This window comes from Salvelinus sp. IW2-2015, unplaced genomic scaffold, assembly GCF_002910315.2.
Source record: "Salvelinus sp. IW2-2015 unplaced genomic scaffold, ASM291031v2 Un_scaffold840, whole genome shotgun sequence".
Lineage (NCBI taxonomy): Eukaryota > Metazoa > Chordata > Actinopteri > Salmoniformes > Salmonidae > Salvelinus > Salvelinus sp. IW2-2015.
Genome location: NW_019942625.1, coordinates 147,956 through 166,153, shown reverse-complemented (window position 1 = coordinate 166,153; position 18,198 = coordinate 147,956). Strand labels below are relative to the sequence as shown.

General features: G+C 41.3%; 1 protein-coding gene across 4 annotated transcripts; it reads right to left on the bottom strand.

The window, feature by feature from the left end:
• Positions 1-1,406: 1,406 nt before the first annotated feature.
• On the bottom strand, positions 1,407-8,191 carry LOC112069000 (fragile X messenger ribonucleoprotein 1 homolog A). Of its 4 annotated transcripts, none has more exons than XM_024136250.2 (15): positions 7,903-8,191; positions 7,426-7,478; positions 6,977-7,079; positions 6,648-6,719; positions 6,389-6,537; positions 6,168-6,258; positions 5,962-6,078; positions 5,662-5,832; positions 5,436-5,514; positions 5,225-5,337; positions 3,878-3,964; positions 3,402-3,627; positions 3,048-3,227; positions 2,757-2,839; positions 1,407-2,092 (listed from the first exon to the last, which is right to left on the bottom strand). In XM_024136250.2, exons 1-15 carry the CDS (start codon positions 7,951-7,953, stop codon positions 1,904-1,906), a joined length of 1,764 nt encoding a protein of 587 aa, XP_023992018.1. In that variant the 5' UTR covers positions 7,954-8,191; the 3' UTR covers positions 1,407-1,903. The 4 variants fall into 4 exon arrangements, with proteins under 4 accessions (XP_023992018.1, XP_023992019.1, XP_023992020.1 ...); XM_024136251.2 differs by having other exon boundaries at positions 2,757-2,836; XM_024136252.2 differs by having other exon boundaries at positions 6,986-7,079; positions 7,903-8,161.
• Between the last annotated feature and the right edge of the window lie 10,007 nt (positions 8,192-18,198).

The window sequence follows — 18,198 nt, the reverse complement described above, 5'->3', positions numbered from 1 at the left end:
CAGCTGGACTAAACCCACCATTTCATTTTTTTAAAACTTTTTTTGCTGCTATTAGTACAAAATACTAATATAATAAAATCTATGTAATTTCATCATCTTAGTCAGACTGGGCCAGTTCAATTGTTGACTGTTAACGCTGGGGAGAGCAGTGGCTGTTAGCKTGCTGAAATACTATTTTGTTAATTGGACATGAGCAAAATTACAGCMAGACAAGAGGCTGACAGCTGTTGACTGATGCCCATTACCTGTARACCATTCAACATTGCAATTTAGAGTAAACAAGAAAACCCCAAAATAAATTAAAACAAGACAKTAGCTATATCCTCACAGTAGTTTTTTTTAAAGAATCAACTGTAAACTAAGGTTTTAATGCACAAGCACTGATCCGATATAAGACAAACAGTTATAACATGGGACTAAACTTCATCCTCTGTACGGTGAAGGTACAGGAGACTCCGTTAGCTATAGGGTATCTAAACTTGCTAATATTGTTGACAGCATTCATGTGATTCACCTGCCGAAGAAATCTTATCACATAGTTTATTATAGTTCATATTATTTAGTAGTTGCAGATAACACAAATAAAATGATTAAGTGCACATTTGAAGTTCAATCCAAAACAATAGCAAATTATTTTAACAAATTAGATATACAGTATGCTACCCACTTTATAATTTACAATCTAATGACCAATTGTCAATATCATATGAACAACATGTTAGGGTTGGAGAGAGGTGTGCCACTCTTTTCATTGACACTATGAAATAAAAAACCAACAGGAAAGTGATTGTTGGTAAATGCATGGTGAAAGGACCATGTTCTCAATATCTCTCCCCAGTTTGACATCGTTCATGTTAAAAGGTCCATAGAAGTGATTCTGTCATAAGATACTGTTCAGTGTCTAGACAATGACACTAGTAGTCTCCATTAAATGTAGCCATGGTGTGAAATGACAAAATAATCTGAGACCTTGAATCAAAATCCACACAAACCCAGTGTGCCCGTGGAAAGATCGATATTGAGTTCATTGTCGTTCCRCTTTTTCCAAAAAAGAAATGCTATATCACTAGCTAGAAAAAGTCAATCATCATCATCCCTATTCAAGCAATATTCAGCACAAGGAAACAGAAACAAAGTGACAACTCAGATTGCTGACTTCCCCGATGTGGAAACCTATGATAATAATGAACATGCATTGCAAGGTTAAAAAGACAGTTCTCATTTTTTAGATGGTGAGCTGTGTGTTCACTACACACAAGTAAAATCCATTACCGTTTTCCCAATGTCGTCTTCTTCCCTGATTTCAATTTCTATTTGTGATACTATCCACAGGAGATAAAGGCACAGATCAGACAGGAGGGGGGTTKTTTTTATGTTATGTTTTTGTTGTTGCTAATGATGCAGCTGTGACCTCACATGATAATGAGTTCTATATTCCACTGTGACACAGGGCTCCATAAACACATGCCATGAGAGAGAGAAGGCAGGAAGGACCAAACAATCCAACCCTCTATCCGGAGAAAAGGCTAGTACATGAACAAGCGATAGAAAACCATATCCTTTAAGAAATACAGATTCATCAGGTTGGCCCCTCTGTTTTAAACACATTTTCTTTCCACAGCTTTTAAATKATCTGATAGGTAGTTGTCAACAATGTCAATTAGAAAAAGACTGCAGTCGCCGTTTGCCTTCTCCTGTTAACCCCTAAAACCCTAGATGGCTCCTTCCCTGTACACAGTAACCCACCCAACACCCCATCCACCTGCCGCTGGAGTTGGTTTATCCAAAGTGTGCTTCATTTTAGCCCTGACCTGCTCCTCTTTGGCCTAACGTGTCTCTAATGAAGAAGCTTCTGGATTGATGGTGTGGTGAGAGAGATGAGGGTGCCTTCAGTCGGCCGCGTCTATGACACCCCGTTCACCATCGCCAMGCTTATGGCGGTGGCTTCACCACCAGGGCTTTCCTGGTTATCCTTCTTGATAGGTCGCTCTTTTATGGGTCTCTGTCGGTTGGCTCCAGGGCCGGGTCCATCGCCTGCGGGACCTCTGGCTGCAGCATGAACACTCCTCTCATTGTTACCGTCCACTCTGATCTGTGGGACCAGAGACAGGAGGACACTGTATGAGAAGGTAAATTACATTGGGGATATGCAGGACTATTAAGTACAGTCACTTAGAGTTAGATGCAATTCTATCCAATGTTGTCACCCGAGAGCGCTATCACTTTACGTTTGTGTGTGACCATTAAAATCGGCACCAGTATAAATTGCGGTTCGGCCGTGAGGTGCAAAAGTCCAGAGGCGTGGGAGCTGGGACTGTCGTTCCCGCATCTCCCCAATTTGAATAAAACATAAGCCTCTGTCAGAGGTCAATGACTAAGTTGCTAAATGTGTCATGATATGTCATAAAATATGACCAAATGACAAAATCAAGTTCCTACAAAGGGCAAACGTTATGATTATGTACATTTCTCCTCTGAGATCTAGTTGATATAAAAGAGGGTACAGGGTGGTCCTGTTGTGGCATGGAAACAGGTATTCCAAAAGGGACACGGTCAGGAACAAYGAAAAGCTTGGGTGTCTTAATTACACCGATTCTGTTGTAAAACTTTTTGCAACAGAAACCATTTGCAACGAAAACAAGTTTGTATTGGAAAAATTCCGGTAGGTCTCCCTGTTCCGTTACTCGGTCTTCAGTTTGGTTCTTTAAAAGGAAACGGTTTCCGTTGCAAGACATGATGCGTCTGGAATTCCTCACCTGCAAAGAATCTTCCAGAGGCCTCAGCTTAGGGTCTCTGGTATTCCGTGAGCGTGACTCAGTCCACTGGATGTCTTCAGCTACTTAGGAACCAGAGAGACAGACAGGATTAAAACTCAAAATGTTATCATGGCAGGATGAAATCATTACTCTGACTCAAACAGTAGTACATAAAACCCTAAGGCAATGAATGCATTTATCTACAGACAGAGACACTAGGCCCTCGTACAGCAGGGTATTATAGTAAGAATGTTCCATTTACAGGCAAGCTTGAATAAGGTTAGTGCAGACCTTTGAAGCCTCCCCCTCTTCCTCTCCCTCCCCGCCCGCGAGGCCCTCCTCTCTTGCGTGTATCGGGTCGTTTGGAGAAGCCCCCAGTCAGCTCATCAGTGGGGGCCAGAGACCAGTCACTCAGCTCGTCCTTGTGGTCCGACTCAGTCTCAGAGGCATTGGAAGCCTCAGAGTTGGTGCCTGGTAAGAGGGATAGAGGTTATTCTGCAAACCAGGAACTAAATGGAGTTCAGCTTACAGAGTTCTTCTTGTAGACACAGTTCGTTTCACTCAGTTGCCAACGGTGATATGAGCCACTATGTTCATACACACTTAGTGAAATACATACTACTGTTCCATCTGTCCCACACATACCTGAGGCTAAAGAGGGACCACCGCGTCGGCCACGGCCTCCTCCCCTGACGAATGGCTTCCCTCCTCTCTGGGAGCCCATGCCCATCATCCCCAGGCCGCCGTTGTCTACGATGAAGGTCTTGTTGTCAGGCCGTCCAGTCCCTGGGCCCCCCCTGGGGCCCCCTCCTCCAATCTGCCTCAGCTGCTCGTCTATCTGCAGTCGCTCCATACGGAGCTGGTCCACTTCCTATAGGGACACGGTGTATGTATTCAACGTACTTCTTTAGAAGTCACTCCTACCTCTAATAGTGAAAGTTAGGTTGAATCTGCCATTCTGATGAAGCAACCCATCAATGTGTAGACTAACTGCTGCTTTAAGTATTCAACTGTAAGAGGCTTTGGGTCAAAGCATCTGCCAAGCGGCATACATCTCAACATCAATGAAAGCATCAATTCTGTTGCAGATTTTATTAGAGCAATAGGGGCAAGRGTCTAACCTTCAGATAGTTGAGATGATAGTCCAACAGTACTTTAGCATTGGAGATGCTCTCCTTTGTCCCCACAAAGACAAACGGCACCATGCCCTGTAAGAGAAATAAACAGACGGGATCTAATGAGGACCGAATGGCTGCAGAGTCCTCACTAGTTAAAGATGCATTATACAGGTTTTTTACACCTTTGAGCCGGTAGTTTTGAATGCAGCGCTCAAGCTAAAACAGGTGGCTGAAAATTGTGCACAACGTCACGTGTATCACATGGCTGCTGTCCAGCCCTGCAGGTGTGCGCACAAAGAGGAAAACAACTGTTAGGTGTGCATGCGGTGTACACTTGCTTGGGCTCATCCTGCAACCTCATTGGACAATACTGGGCTGACCTGATCCCAGCTCCAACTTGAACCTTGCAACCTCAATGGACATGATTCCACTTGCCAATCAACATTGTCCATRAGTTTAGGTTGTTGTAGTCTACAAGCCAGCGAACTAGTGAGCGACAGGGATTTGTCCAATGTGATGTAATTTAGAATCCAACATTGGAAAATATACTTCTATGTTTGCATCAAATACCCTTAGAAGTCCTGTAGCCTACTGCCGACCCTTGAGTGCTGACGTAGTGCACTAAAGTTGTTTTTGCTTTATTTTTCATGTTCCAAATAAAAATCTGAAGTGCAATGTGTTTCCAATTGCATTTTCAACTCTACCAATAGTTTTGTCACAGACACTGTTAAATAGCAAATGTGCCTACTATGCTCTTGGCACATGCGATCTAGCCAACAGTTTGCAGATACAGTGATGATCTGAACCCCGCCCTGTGCAACTGGGTCGTGGACTTCCTGACGGGTCGCCCCCAGGTGGTGAAGTTAGGAAACAACACCACTATGCTGATCCTCAACACAAGGGACCCACAGCCCCCTCCTGTTCCCCGTTCACCCATGACTGCATGGCCACGCACACCTCCAACTCAATCATCAAGTTCGCAGATGACACAGTAGTAGGCCTGATTACCAACAATAACAAGTCAGCCTACAGGGAGAAGGTGAGGGCTCTGGCAGAGTGGTGCCAGGAAAATAACCTCTCCCTCAACGTCAACAAAACAAAGGAGCTGATCGTGGACTTCAGGAGACAACAGAGAGAGAACACCCCCATCCACATTGACGGGACCACAGCGGAGAAGGTGAAAAGATGCAGAATTGAGAGCATCCTCTAGGGCTGAATCACCGCCTGGTACGGCAACTGCAACACCCGCAGAGCTTTCCAGAGGGTGGTGCGGTCTGCCCAACGCATAACCGGGCTCAATGGGTGATACACTCTGCCCCTGCCCACTTTTCGTCAATTCAAGCCACTTACCTCGTCCAATGGAGGTGGCTTCTTGTTGTTCTCTGCCTCAATCCGAACTCTAACAACACCAGATTTATCCACCACTTCTTGGATCAGCTTCCCATTTTTCCCAATGACTTTCCCTGGCGAAGGAGATGTGGTATTAGAATAGGAAACAATGATAACATGAAGACAATGAGTTGATGACTTTTCAAACAACACATTTTATGTTCTACTTTACCCACTAAATTCCTTGGTACTTTGATGACATCTTCAGAAAACTCCAAGAAGCTCCTAGCCTTGCGGACAGCCTCTTGYTCCTGCAATTGAATCATACCCAGAGGAGATAAAATACATGCACGTCTTTCACTAGTATGACCAAGTAAATATACCTTGTGAGTAAAGAGGTTTATGAGCATTCATTATATTTGTGCTAGTGGTGAGGTGCAGTGTAGTAAGCGCCCTACCTCTCCATAGATGTGGAAGGTGCAGGTCTCTTCATCCAGGTCTATGGTGGTGACCCCAGGTACTTTCCTGGCCTGCTGGATGTTGGCACCGTGGGTCCCAATGGCCAGCCCCATCAGATCATCCCGGACCACAAACTGTTCATGGAACCTGGACGCCAGCTGCCGAGAGCTCTGCACACAAACCATAACCCACGCATGGCTTAGCCATAGTTCTCCTCACGCAGAGAGATAGCCTATTGGAGGTTAACAAGGCTAACATGGCTTAGCCTTCATTTGAGAGTGTGTTTAAACTGTAAGTACTTCCAGTTGGCGGCTAGCCTCCTCATTCCTCTGCATTAGGGACAGCTTGGTGCGCAGGCTCCGGAAATGCATGTCGCTCAGCATCTGCACCCTTTTGGTTGTAACCTCATTCACGGACTAAAACAAGAGGACTGATATGATGAAACAATATCTAACATTGGCTGAGTTATGAAACTTTGAGAAGCCAGAAAAATAATCAAACGTACCAGAATCACAAGCTGCTTTTTGTCTGAGTCATAAGTGACATTGAATGCTCCCAAAGCCTTCTTAAAATCTTTATGCGAGTCTTTTAAACACCTAAGAACAAAAAACACAGTTCCCCACCATAGAAAGTCACATCAGCATCAAATCAACAGTCACACATGGAAGCAATGACAACATACAACAATTACCTTACATAAAAAAAGCCTTGAATAGGCCCACTTACATTTGCCGCAAGTCCTCTGGGACATCCAGATGAATTTTCAGGAAGGAGTTTTTTGTAGCTGGCTTGTTTGGATTCACAGGTCGTAACCTCTCTAATGTGACTATTTCATTTAGCGTGGCATCACAAGCGGTATACTCTATGACATAAAACTGAGAGGAAAGAAGATACTGTGTTATACGGATCATCATTAAAATATTACAGTTGCTACATAATAATAAACAAATGTAAACTCTCGCTCAAACAGCTGCATTGGTCTTACCTCACCCTTCACCATCCGAACTGTCGCCAGCCACCAGCCACATGGTTCTTTGTCATTGGCCCTAGAATAAACCTGTGGATAATTGATTAAGTACATTTTGTTGAGTTCTTCTCACTGATATGCATTTACCCTGGCCATTGTTTGCGGTACACATTAACCGAAAACCTGCAGATAACCAAAAAGAAAGAACAACAGCAGTTCCCTTCTGCTTTCAAAAAAAGTCTAACCATCGAGCAGCTATTGTATAATCTAGCCTACTAGATCTCAGCAAAGTATTAGGCTTAATWGACATTGACTAGTGGGAAGGGAAGTCCTTATCCATTACTTACAGCACATACCTCAACTTCATCACTCTCGTTTATCTCTTTCTGAAAACCTGTGGGTGGAGGAAATCGAACATCATGGAAGGGAATTTGACGTTCTGGCTGCCAACTGAAAGAATAGAAATAAACAAATGAAACCAGTGTACGTCGCAAAGGGAAATTAAACAACTGAACAAGTGTGCACATGCACTATAGTTCAATTAAATGAGAAACAAAGTGTTATTTGTAAGAACAACTAGCTAATTAGTTATAGCAAATGCATTGACATGTAATACATAGTGGTTAATGGGGCTCTCATGTCTGGGTCTGACTCAAAGTAGCCTAACGTTACTGTTGTTAATTAACTAGTTAACATTACTTAGCTAACTGAATAGTCTACGATTCATTTGGAAAGTGAGCTAATTTGCTTGCTGACTGGATTATGTTGCCGGGGAGCTAGTTAACTAGCAACTCACTTGTTTTCAAAGGAGACAGTGACAGAACTTTCATGAACATCCTTCAAATAGGCCTAAAAGGAGAAAATGGTTGAGAAAATACAATACATTTTTAGGCAAAGGAAAACAGTCATTAGCCAAGAGGTAAAAGCCTAAAGATGAATCTCGTTGACTGCTGCTAGCTAGATAACAAGCAAGGCTAATTATCTAGAACAAATGCCACCAACAACACGAAACTATATACTCGGTATGGCCTATTTTTTMGGAAACAACTGTAGCTAGATAACTAGGATGCTACTGTAGCTAGCTAACGTTACCTAGCATTGGTTGGCTGTCTGTGGCTAGAAGCAGGCTGTACTGTCTTGTATGGGCCTGACGTTAAACCTAGCTAGATAGATTAGCTAGTCGGTAAATAGCTCACTGAATGATACATTGCAATAAATAAATCATCAAAATACCTTTAGAAACATTAAAACTAGCAGTTAGCTACCAACCCACCTTGTAAAAAGCTCCACTCGTCCCCCTGACTTCAACCGCTAGCTCGTCCATGACGCCTATGCTAAGCTAGCTAATGTAATGCTAACTTAGCTGGTTTGCTAAAAACACTGGGTGCGTGCAAAGCTCTGGTCCAGGATCCCCCGGTAACGTCGTTTCCCTGTTGTATCTCTTTAATATTTCGATTTGCAAAGTTGCAGTTGAAGATTTCTAAAGAAATGAAAGCGAAACTTTTAAATGACGCTAGAATACACAATAAACCGCTCTTGCACTGCACGCATTGATGTAAACATAAGAGCCTCCCTTTCCCTCGTCACGTGACAAGGTCAACTTTTAATAATGTCCACTCAGTTTCATTTCATTGGTTTCTCATCAGGAATGAGTGGTTCAGTGATCACTGTGCATTGGATTAATAATCGTCATAGTTAAAAAGGTTGATGAAAAATTATATATATATATTTTGATATATATATATATATATATATTCTTGAGGGGTGGGTGGTGGCCAGTCCAGAAGAGGACTCCCCTCATAGCCTGGTTCCTCTAAGTTTCTTCCTAGGTTCTGGCCTTTCTAGGGAGTTTTTCCTAGCCACTGTGCTTCTACACCTGCATTGCTTGCTGTTTGGCGTTTTAGGCTATGTTTCTGTACAGCACTTTGTGACATCAGCTCAACGTCAACAGTGAAGAGGCGACTCCGGGATGCTGGCCTTCTAGGCAGAGTTGCTCTGGCCAATGTCTGTGTTCTTTTGCCCATCTTAATATTTTATTTTTATTGGCTAATCTGAGATATGGCTTTTTCTTTGCAACTCTGCCTAGAAGGCCAGCATCTCGGAGTCGCCTCTTCACTGTTGACGTTGAGACTGGTGTTTTGCGGGTACTATTTAATGAAGCTGCCAGTTGAGGACTTGTCAGGCGTCTGTTTCTCAAACTAGACACTCTAATGTACTTGTCCTCTTGCTCAGTTGTGCACCAGGGCCTCCCACTCCTCTTTCTATTCTGGTTAGGGCCAYAGTGCGCTGTTCTGTGAATGAAGTAGTACACAGCGTTGTACAAGTTTCTTGGCAATTTCTCGCATGGAATAGCTTTAATTTCTCAGAACTAGAACAGATGGACTAGTTTCAGAAGAAAGGTATTTTTTTTCTGGCCATTTTGAGCCTGTAATCGAACCCACAAGTGCTGATGCTCCAGATACTCAACTAGTAAAAAAAAGCCAGTTTTATTGCTTCTTTATTCAGAACAACTGTTTTCAGCTGTGCTAACATAATTGCAAAAGGGTTTTCTAATGATCAATTCACTTTTTAAAATGATAAACTTGGATTAGCTAACACAATGTGCCATTGGAACACAGGAGTGATGGTTGCTGATAATGGGTCTCTGTATGCCGATGTAGATATTCCATAAAAWATCAGCCATTTCCAGCTACAATAGTCATTTACAACATTAACAATGTCAACACTGTATTTCTGATCAATTTGATGTTATTTTAATGGACAAAAAATGGCTTTTCTTTCAATAACAAGGACATTTCTAAGTGACCCCACACTTTTGAACGATAGCACACACACACACACACACACACACACACACACACACACACACACACACACACACACACACACACACACACACACACACACACACACACACACACACACAGTACCAGTCAAAAGTTTGGACTTACCTACTCATTCAAGGGTTTTTCTTTATTTTTACTATGTTCTACATTGAAGAATAATAGGAAAGACATCAAAACTATGAAATAACACATGGAATCATGTAGCAAACAAAAAAGTGTTAAACAAATCAACGTATATTTTATGTTTGACATTCTTCAAAGTAGCTATTCTTTGCCTTGAAAACAGATTTGCACACTCTTGGAATTCTCTCAACCAGCTTAATCTGGAATGCTTTTTCAACAGTCTTGAAGAAGTTCCCACATATGCTGAGCACTTGTTGGCTGCTTTTCCTTCACTKTGTGGTCCAACTGATCCTAAACCATCTCAATTGGTTTGARGTTCGGGTGATTGTGGAGGCCAGGTCATCTGATMCAGCACTCATTTTGGTCAAATAGCCCTTACACAACCTAGGGCTCCCGAGTGGCACAGCGGTCTAAGGCACTGCATCTCAGTGCTAGAGGCGTCACTACAGACACCCTGGTTCGATTCCAGCCTGTATCACATCCGGCCTTGATTGGGAGTCCCATAGGGCGGCGCACAATTGGCCCAGCGTCTTCCAGGTTTGGCCGGTGTAGGGCGTCATTGTAAATAATAATTTGTTCTTAACTGACCTGCCTAGTTAAATAAAGGTTAAAATAAAAAGCCTGGAGGTGTTTTGGTTCATTGTCCTGTTAAAAACAAATGACAGTCCCACTAAGCGCAAACCACATGGGATGGCAGATCACTGCAGAATGCTGTGGTAGCCATGCAGGATAAGTGTGCCTTGAATGAAAAATAAATCACAGATTTTTCACAGCAAAGCACCCACACACCATCATACCTCCTCCTCCATGCTTCACGGTGGGAACCACACACGCGGAGATCATCCGTTCACCTACTCTGCGTCTCACAAAGACACGGCGGTTGGTACCAAAAATCTAAAATTTGGACTCATCAGACCAAAGGACAGATTTCCAACAGTCTAATGTCAATTGCTCGTGTTTTTTGGCCCAAGCAAGTCTCTTCTTATTATTGGTGTCCTTTAGTAGTGGTTTCTTTGCAGCAATTTGACCATGAAGGCCTGATTCACGCAGTCTCTGAACAGTTGATGTTGAGATGTGTCTGTTACTTGAACTCTGTGAAGAATTTATTTGGGCTGAAATTTCTGAGGCAGGTAACTCTTATGAACTTGTCCTCTGCAGCTGCAGGTAACTCTAGGTCTTCCTTTCCTGTGGCGGTCCTCATGAGAGCCAGTTTCATCATAGCGCCTGATGGGTTTTGCAACTGCACTTGAAGAAACTTTTAAAGGTKTTRTTTTCCGCATTGACTGACCTTTCATGTCTTAAAGTAATGATGGACTGTCATTTCTATTTGCTTATTTGAGCTGTTCTTGCCATAATATGGACTTGGTCTTTTACCAAATAGGGCTACCTTCTGTATACCACCCTTACCTTGTCACAACACAACTGATTGGCTCAAACGTATTAAGAAGGAAAGACATTTCACAAATGAACTTTTAACAAGGCACACCTGTTAATTGAAATGCATTCCAGGTGAATACCTCATGAAGCTGGTAGAGAGAATGCCAAGAGTGTGCAAAGCTGTCATCAAGGCAAAGGGTGGCTACTTTGAAGAATATATTTCTGGGAAAAATAATATGAATGCTGATTTTGGTGGTGTTGTTAAGTTWAAAGAATTTATGTCCATCGTACATCCCCATACACACATTCATGATGTCCCCAATATGCAACATTTAATGTAATGTAATGAAACCTAAATTTGAGACATGACAAATTTGCCTATGAGCTGTTTAATTTGCTGCGGTTTCAGTAGACAGTAGATCGAAACAGACTGTATCTAGTTGGCATAAATATGCAGGCTGCCAGCAGCGTTAATACGTTTGTGTGGGGCTACAAATCACTTCCAGTTTGGGGAGTCTTGTGGAATGGATTCATTTTACACTGCCACAGGAGGCTCTAAAATATATCTAAGTCAAGGCATTGTTGGAGAAATTGCGTTATAAATCCAGGTAGAATGTTTTTATACAAAAAATGTATCCCTTTTTGCTATTGGCCTACKTGTTATAGATTAATAGTCTGGGTTTATTTTGCTAGTCAACAGCAATTCAAAGAATGGTTGTGATACAATACTTTCTCAACAATGCATAGTCTGAAATGATAGGTGTATAGTTAATATTTTTTTTCTGTTTTTTCTGTTTATGGCATCAGTTACTCTTTGCATTTTCATTCATGTGTCAAACTATAAGCTGTAAAACAAATATATATATTATTGTCATATACACCAGATAGGTGCAGTGAAATGTGCAGGTTGCCGTTTTTGTCATGAGTCTTGTCCTGGAGACAGAATTTAGCGATTTCCCCTTAGATTGGCAAGCTGCAAGCTCAGAATTGGCTATATTGTAAAAATGTATGACAACAAAATGTGCTTTTTGGTCTAAATTTAAGGTTRGGGTTAGGTTTCAAATCAGATTTTATGTGACAGCTAGTGAGCTCTCTGCAGAGCTGCCTCTAGAACAAGATTCATTAAGAAAAACGCTAACCTGCGTGAAATGTTTTACAGGGTCAGCCATAGTAAAAGTCTAATCAAATCAAATTTTATTGGTCACATACACATATTTAMCAGATGTTATTGCGGGTGTAGCAAAATGCTTGTGTTCCTAGCTCCAACAGTGCAGTAGTATCTAACAATTCACAACAATACCCACAAATCTAAAGTAAAGAATGGAGTTAAGAAATATATAAATATTAGGACGAGCAATGTCGGAGTGGCATTGACTAAAATACAGTAGAATAGAATACAGTACATACATATGAAATMAGTAAAGCAGTATGTAAACATTATTAAGGTGACTAGTGTTCCATTATTAAAGTGACCAGTGATTCCATGTCTCCATGTAGTGCAGCACCCTGGAGCAAATGTCTTGCTCAAGTSCACATCGATAGATTTTTAACCTTGTCGGCTAGGGTATTCGAACCAGCGACCTTTCGGTTAATGACCCAACGCTCTAACCGCAAGCTCATTTCATTTCTGTGTCTTGTATATTTCGGGCCAAAATGTATATTTGCCTTCACATAATACTCTATCAACGCAATATCAGTACGCAACGGCATTGTCAGGCCTCTKAGGGAATTACTTTCACATTTTAGCACTAGATGTCAGTACTGCACTCTCAAATAATAAAGCAGCAAGCATATGTGAGCTGCATTGGATTCCGTTATACCTAACAGAACATCAGTTTCAATATTTTAAAACTGTACTAGGTCCAGTATACCCCAACTCATGTGGTGTTGAGCAGAACTATGGACTGTCCTTAGGCTCCAGCCTCAAAGTATTGGATAACCAACCTTGACAGTCAGAATGAGAATGCTTTGAAACCCTCAGACCCAATCTAGATGTGTAGTATAGTTTATTGTAGTATTATTACTTCTAAGGATACCATCTTACCAATGCATCCAATGGCAAAATTGCTGTTGACTTGACATTACATTTTATTTCAGCTGTATCACATTGTCAATAGATTGTATAATGAAATACATGTATCCATTCTTGAGACACAGTAAGTCAAAGCCATTACAGCAACTGTATATACATGTTATGATGAGTTTTCAGCAAGGTCTTGCCTCACATAACCCCTTTTGTATTGCTGAGCACTGTTTTCAACTGAAGTGGTTTCATGGTGTTGACAAGATGTGCGGGAACATAAAAACKTAATGTGTTTGGCCACAGGCGAAGGAAAAGCTTGCCTCTTCTCTTCCATGCTGCAGAGGGCTCTGTGTGTGGCAAAGCCAGCCATTCTCTCCCCATCCTGAGAGTGATCAAATAAACCTAGCTGGCATGCCTGTCATACTATGAGCTCTGACTCAGTGAGCAGTTCAGTGGGAGTTACTGCAGGGAACACAGCCACTTCTCTCTGCTTCGAGCAGGGGGATGAAACACCCCCAGAATGGCACGTCGCTTTGTTTTGAGATGCACTCTCTGGATGTTGGCCCAGGTTCCTTTTTTTACCGAATGAGTTTCTTTAGGTGGTTTGGGGGAAGAGGGGTGGGGATTGGAGTGGTTGTCTATTCCAGGCTGTTTGAACCATAGAAATGGAATGAATAGAACGGATGTCCCCATTCAAATCCATGATGGCATAATGACTGGACTGGCAGCCATTTTGAGAGTACTCATGCCTCGGTCGAAAACATACAGGTTAAGACAACATCATCACAAATCTGAGACCAGCACCGTTGCTAACTACCAGTGCCGTTGCTAACTAGCATAGCTGGTCCAATTGTTGCAAAGAGTTATGGGATATTAGAATCTCATTATCTAAACCTTTGTCATCTTCAACCTAGACCCATGCCAGGAAGTAAAAGCAGGAAGTGTACCCTTCGATCAGTGCTGTGATTTGTTGAGTCAACTCAACTGACATTACAAAAAATACATTCCATTGCATGAGCCACATCATTTAGCATCACTTGATTGAATATTCTACATTACCATGACAATCCAGCAACAGTTGATAGAACACTGCAAATGACCATGGAAATTATTGCATCACAATGCCAGGTAGCCATTGCAAGTGTACCCATGAGTTTACCAGTAAAATTTCTAGGGTTTTAGAGGTTCCAAGCTCATCCTTTTCATTATATTTCTATGGTTTGAACCCTCTGTCAGCGTGAGAAGGAGACATGACATAATGCAACTTCAACCACCCTTCTTTTGTGCCTCAGCCTAGACATGTGTGACGGACAGTGTTCATCCTCCTGTACTATCCCATTCAATTACACTGTTGCATTTTACATTTTCCCTTTTGAAAACTACTATTTTAATTCAGGCTTAAGAGAGGACACAAGTTTCAGTGTGACAGTAAAACAATATGGACGAGAATAATGATAGTGTGAAATCTGACTTGAGATCAGCCGGTCAGCCAGGATACAATTAACAATGTCAAATATTGTCACAGGTTCAGAATGGTGGACCTTTTTGRCACATGCCCTGACAGTAATATGGTCAGACGGAGAGGGAGCGTTAATGGAAGAGCAGAAAGAGCAGACAGAACCATGACTACCCTCTGATTGGTCTGCCAGGCCCATCAGCAACCCCCTGATCAGAGCACTGTAGGGACAGGGCTCTACGAAAAGACCAATGTGAGGGCATGATATGTCATCCACTTTTGGCAGTATCTTTGCTCACGTACAGTCGAATGTGTCTCAGCTTGTCAGGTAGAGTTAAAAAGCAAGGGAAGGCTATGTGGACAATGTCAAGAATGTAAACTCTCCTTTAGTGACTATATGCCTCTAATTAATATTTTAAAGTCATATACAGATCCAGAAGGAAGCGAGGGTCTTCACTAGATAAATCATTTAGGATCTTACACATTCACTGAAAAGTCAATACGCAGTACTGCCACCATGGCGCAGACTCAGGTCTTTACCAAAAGAGCCACTAACAGTATTGTACTGGCATCAGTATGGCTTTTAAATGAAAATGAAATTGTGTGACTTATGTTTATCTTCTATTGCACAGCTCTTGAATGAAATAGACTTTAGTGATTTACATTTATCTTGTATATACAGTTGAAGTCAGAAGTTTACATAGACCTTAGCCAAATACATTTAAACTCAGTTTTTCACAATTCCTGACATTTAATCCAAGTAAAAATACCCTGTCTTAGGTCAGTTAGGATCACCACTTTATTTTAAGAATGTGAAATGTCAGAATAATAGTAGAGTGAATGATTTATTTCAGCTTTTATTTCTTTCATCACATTCCCAGTGGGTCAGAAGTTTACATACACTCAATTAGAATTTGGTAGCATTGCCTTTAAACTGTTTAACTTGGGTRAAATGTTTCGGGTAGCCTTCCATAATAAGTTGGGTGAATTTTGGCCCATTCCTCTTGACCGAGCTGGTTTAACTGAGTCAGGCTTGCTCGCACACGCTTTTTCAGTTCTGCCCACAAACTTTCTATAGGATTGAGGTCATGGCTTTGTGATGGCCACTCCAATACCTTGACTTTGTTGTACTTAAGCCATTTTGCCACAATTTTGGAAGTATGCTTGGGGTCATTGTCCATTTGGAAGACCCATTTGCAACCAAGCTTTAACTTCCTGACTGATGTCTTGAGATGTTGCTTAAATATATCCACATAATTTTCCTTCCTCATGAAGCCATCTATTTTGTGAAGTGCACCAGTACCTCCTGCAGCAAAACACCCCCACAGCATGATGCTGCCACCCCCGTGCATCACGGTTGGGTTGGTGTTCTTCGGCTTGCATGCTTCCCCCTTTTTCCTCCAAACATAACGATGGTCATTATGGCCAAACAGTAATATTTTTGTTTCATCAGACCAGAGGACATTTCTCCAAAAAGTACGATCTTTGTCCCCATGTGCAGTTGCAAACCGTAGGCTGGCTTTTTTATGGAGGTTTTGGAGCAGTGGCTTCTTCCTTGCTGAGCGGCCTTTTAGGTTATGTCGATATAGGACTCGTTTTACTGTGGATATAGATACTTTTGTACCTGTTTCCTCCAGCATCTTCACAAGGTCCTTTGCTGTTGTTCTGGGATTGATTTGCACTTTTCACACCAAAGTACATTCATCTTTAAGAGACAGAACGTGTCACCTCCCTGAGCGGTATGATGGTTGCGTGGTCCCATGGTGTTTATACTTGCATACTATTGTTTATACAGATAAACGTGGTACCTTCAGGCATTTGGAAATTGCTCCCAAGGATGAACCAGACTTGTGGAGGTCTACAATTTTTTGGGGGGGCTGATATCTTTAGATTTTCCCACGATGTCAAGCAAGGAGGCACTGAGTTTGAAGGGGTGCCTTGAAATACATCCACAGGTACACCTCCAATTGACTCAAATGATGTCAATTAGCCTATCAGAAGCTTCTAAAGCCATGACATCATTTTCTGGAAGTTTCCAAGCTGTTTAAAGTCAACTTAGTGTATGTAAACTTCTGACCCACTGGAATTGTGATACAGTGAATTATAAGTGAAATAATCTGTCTGTAAACAATTGTTGGAAAAATATCTTGTGTCATGCACAAAGTAGATGTCCTAACCGACTTGCCAAAACTATAGTTTGTTAACAAGAAATTTGTGGAGTGGTTGAAAATTAGTTTTATTAGTTTTATTGACACCAACCTAAGTGTATGTAAACTTCCGACTGCAACTGTACTGTGTAAGCATTTGTATCGGTCATGTGTGAATGTTGCTGTTTATATATTTTCTATATATCGTTATCTTATCCGACTTGTCACGACTAAAGTTCCTTCTGGAAAAATTCTAGATAATGATAATGAGCACTGTGAAAATCCACCCTCAGTATATGCAAACCGTTAAGGACTATCATACAGCATAGAGAATCATTATTACAATATCATCTATTTTGGGCCGAGATGAGCTTCATTTTTATCTCCATAAGGTGATACCGCTCTCCCTGAAACTCTCTGGAAATTCATGTTTAAAGTCAAAGCATCAGAGCATTCAGTCATCACAAGCACTGGAATGACCTTGCTAATCAGGTCTACTTTCCCCGACAGGCCATTTCACAAGACATTTCACAAGACAATCCAGAAGACATTTCACAGGACATTTCACAAGACAATCCAGAAGACATTTCACAAGACAATCCAAAAGACATTTCAGAATAAAAATATGAGAGGAAGCAATCCAGGTCAGTTAGAGTTTGTCAGAGGTGCATAAATATGCTAGTCACTAATGCAAGCTATTTCCAATTACACACTTAGCTGACACAAGCAGAGTACAGTCGGGAATACCATTTCACTCGAACACTTTTTCATGTAAGACAAAATAGTAAATTCTGAGAAATATKTTTTATATTCAAATTGCATTTGTTATTAGAATTGTTTGTGGATAGCTTCACTTCAAATAATGCATTGTAATCATAATAATAACAACAACGTTCACAGTCTATGCAAGTCCATTCATTTATACTGCTGTCCATGCAAACTGCCAAGCAACAATTTCAATGTACGGCTTGAACCAAAGTTATGAATACACTTTATCCAGGGCTTTTCAAACTTTTTGGGGCCTAGGACCTCTTTTGTGATTGAAAATTCATCAGGGACCCCCTCATAATCAGAACACAACTCAAGATAAAAATAGCATACAATGAGTTTTACTATGACTTTGGCAGTGCATGGCCGGAGGAACCAAGTCTGGGGCTATGGGAAGGAACATTTTAAAGACCTGCTTCTTGGCATCGGAGAGAACATTTAGCAGTTTTCTAGCTAATTTCCTGCAATTCTACATATTTTGTCATGGGGCAGAGATATTTTGTTGTTGCAGCTTTAAAGCTAATATCATGCAATTTTACACATTTTGTCATGAGGCAGAGATAAAAAAWAAWTAAAAGCTTAAATTACAGTGCATTTATGCAGTGGTGGAAAAAGTAATCAATTGTCATACTTGAGTAAAAGTAAACATATTTTAATAGAAAATTACTCAAGTAAAAGTGAAAGTAACCCAGTAAACTATTACTTGAGTAAAGGTCTAAAAGTATCTCGGTTTAAATGTACTTAAATACAGTGGAGGAAAAAGTACTACATTTTCGTAATGTTACTGGAGTAAAAGTAAAAAGTWAAAGTAAATGCTATTCATCAAATT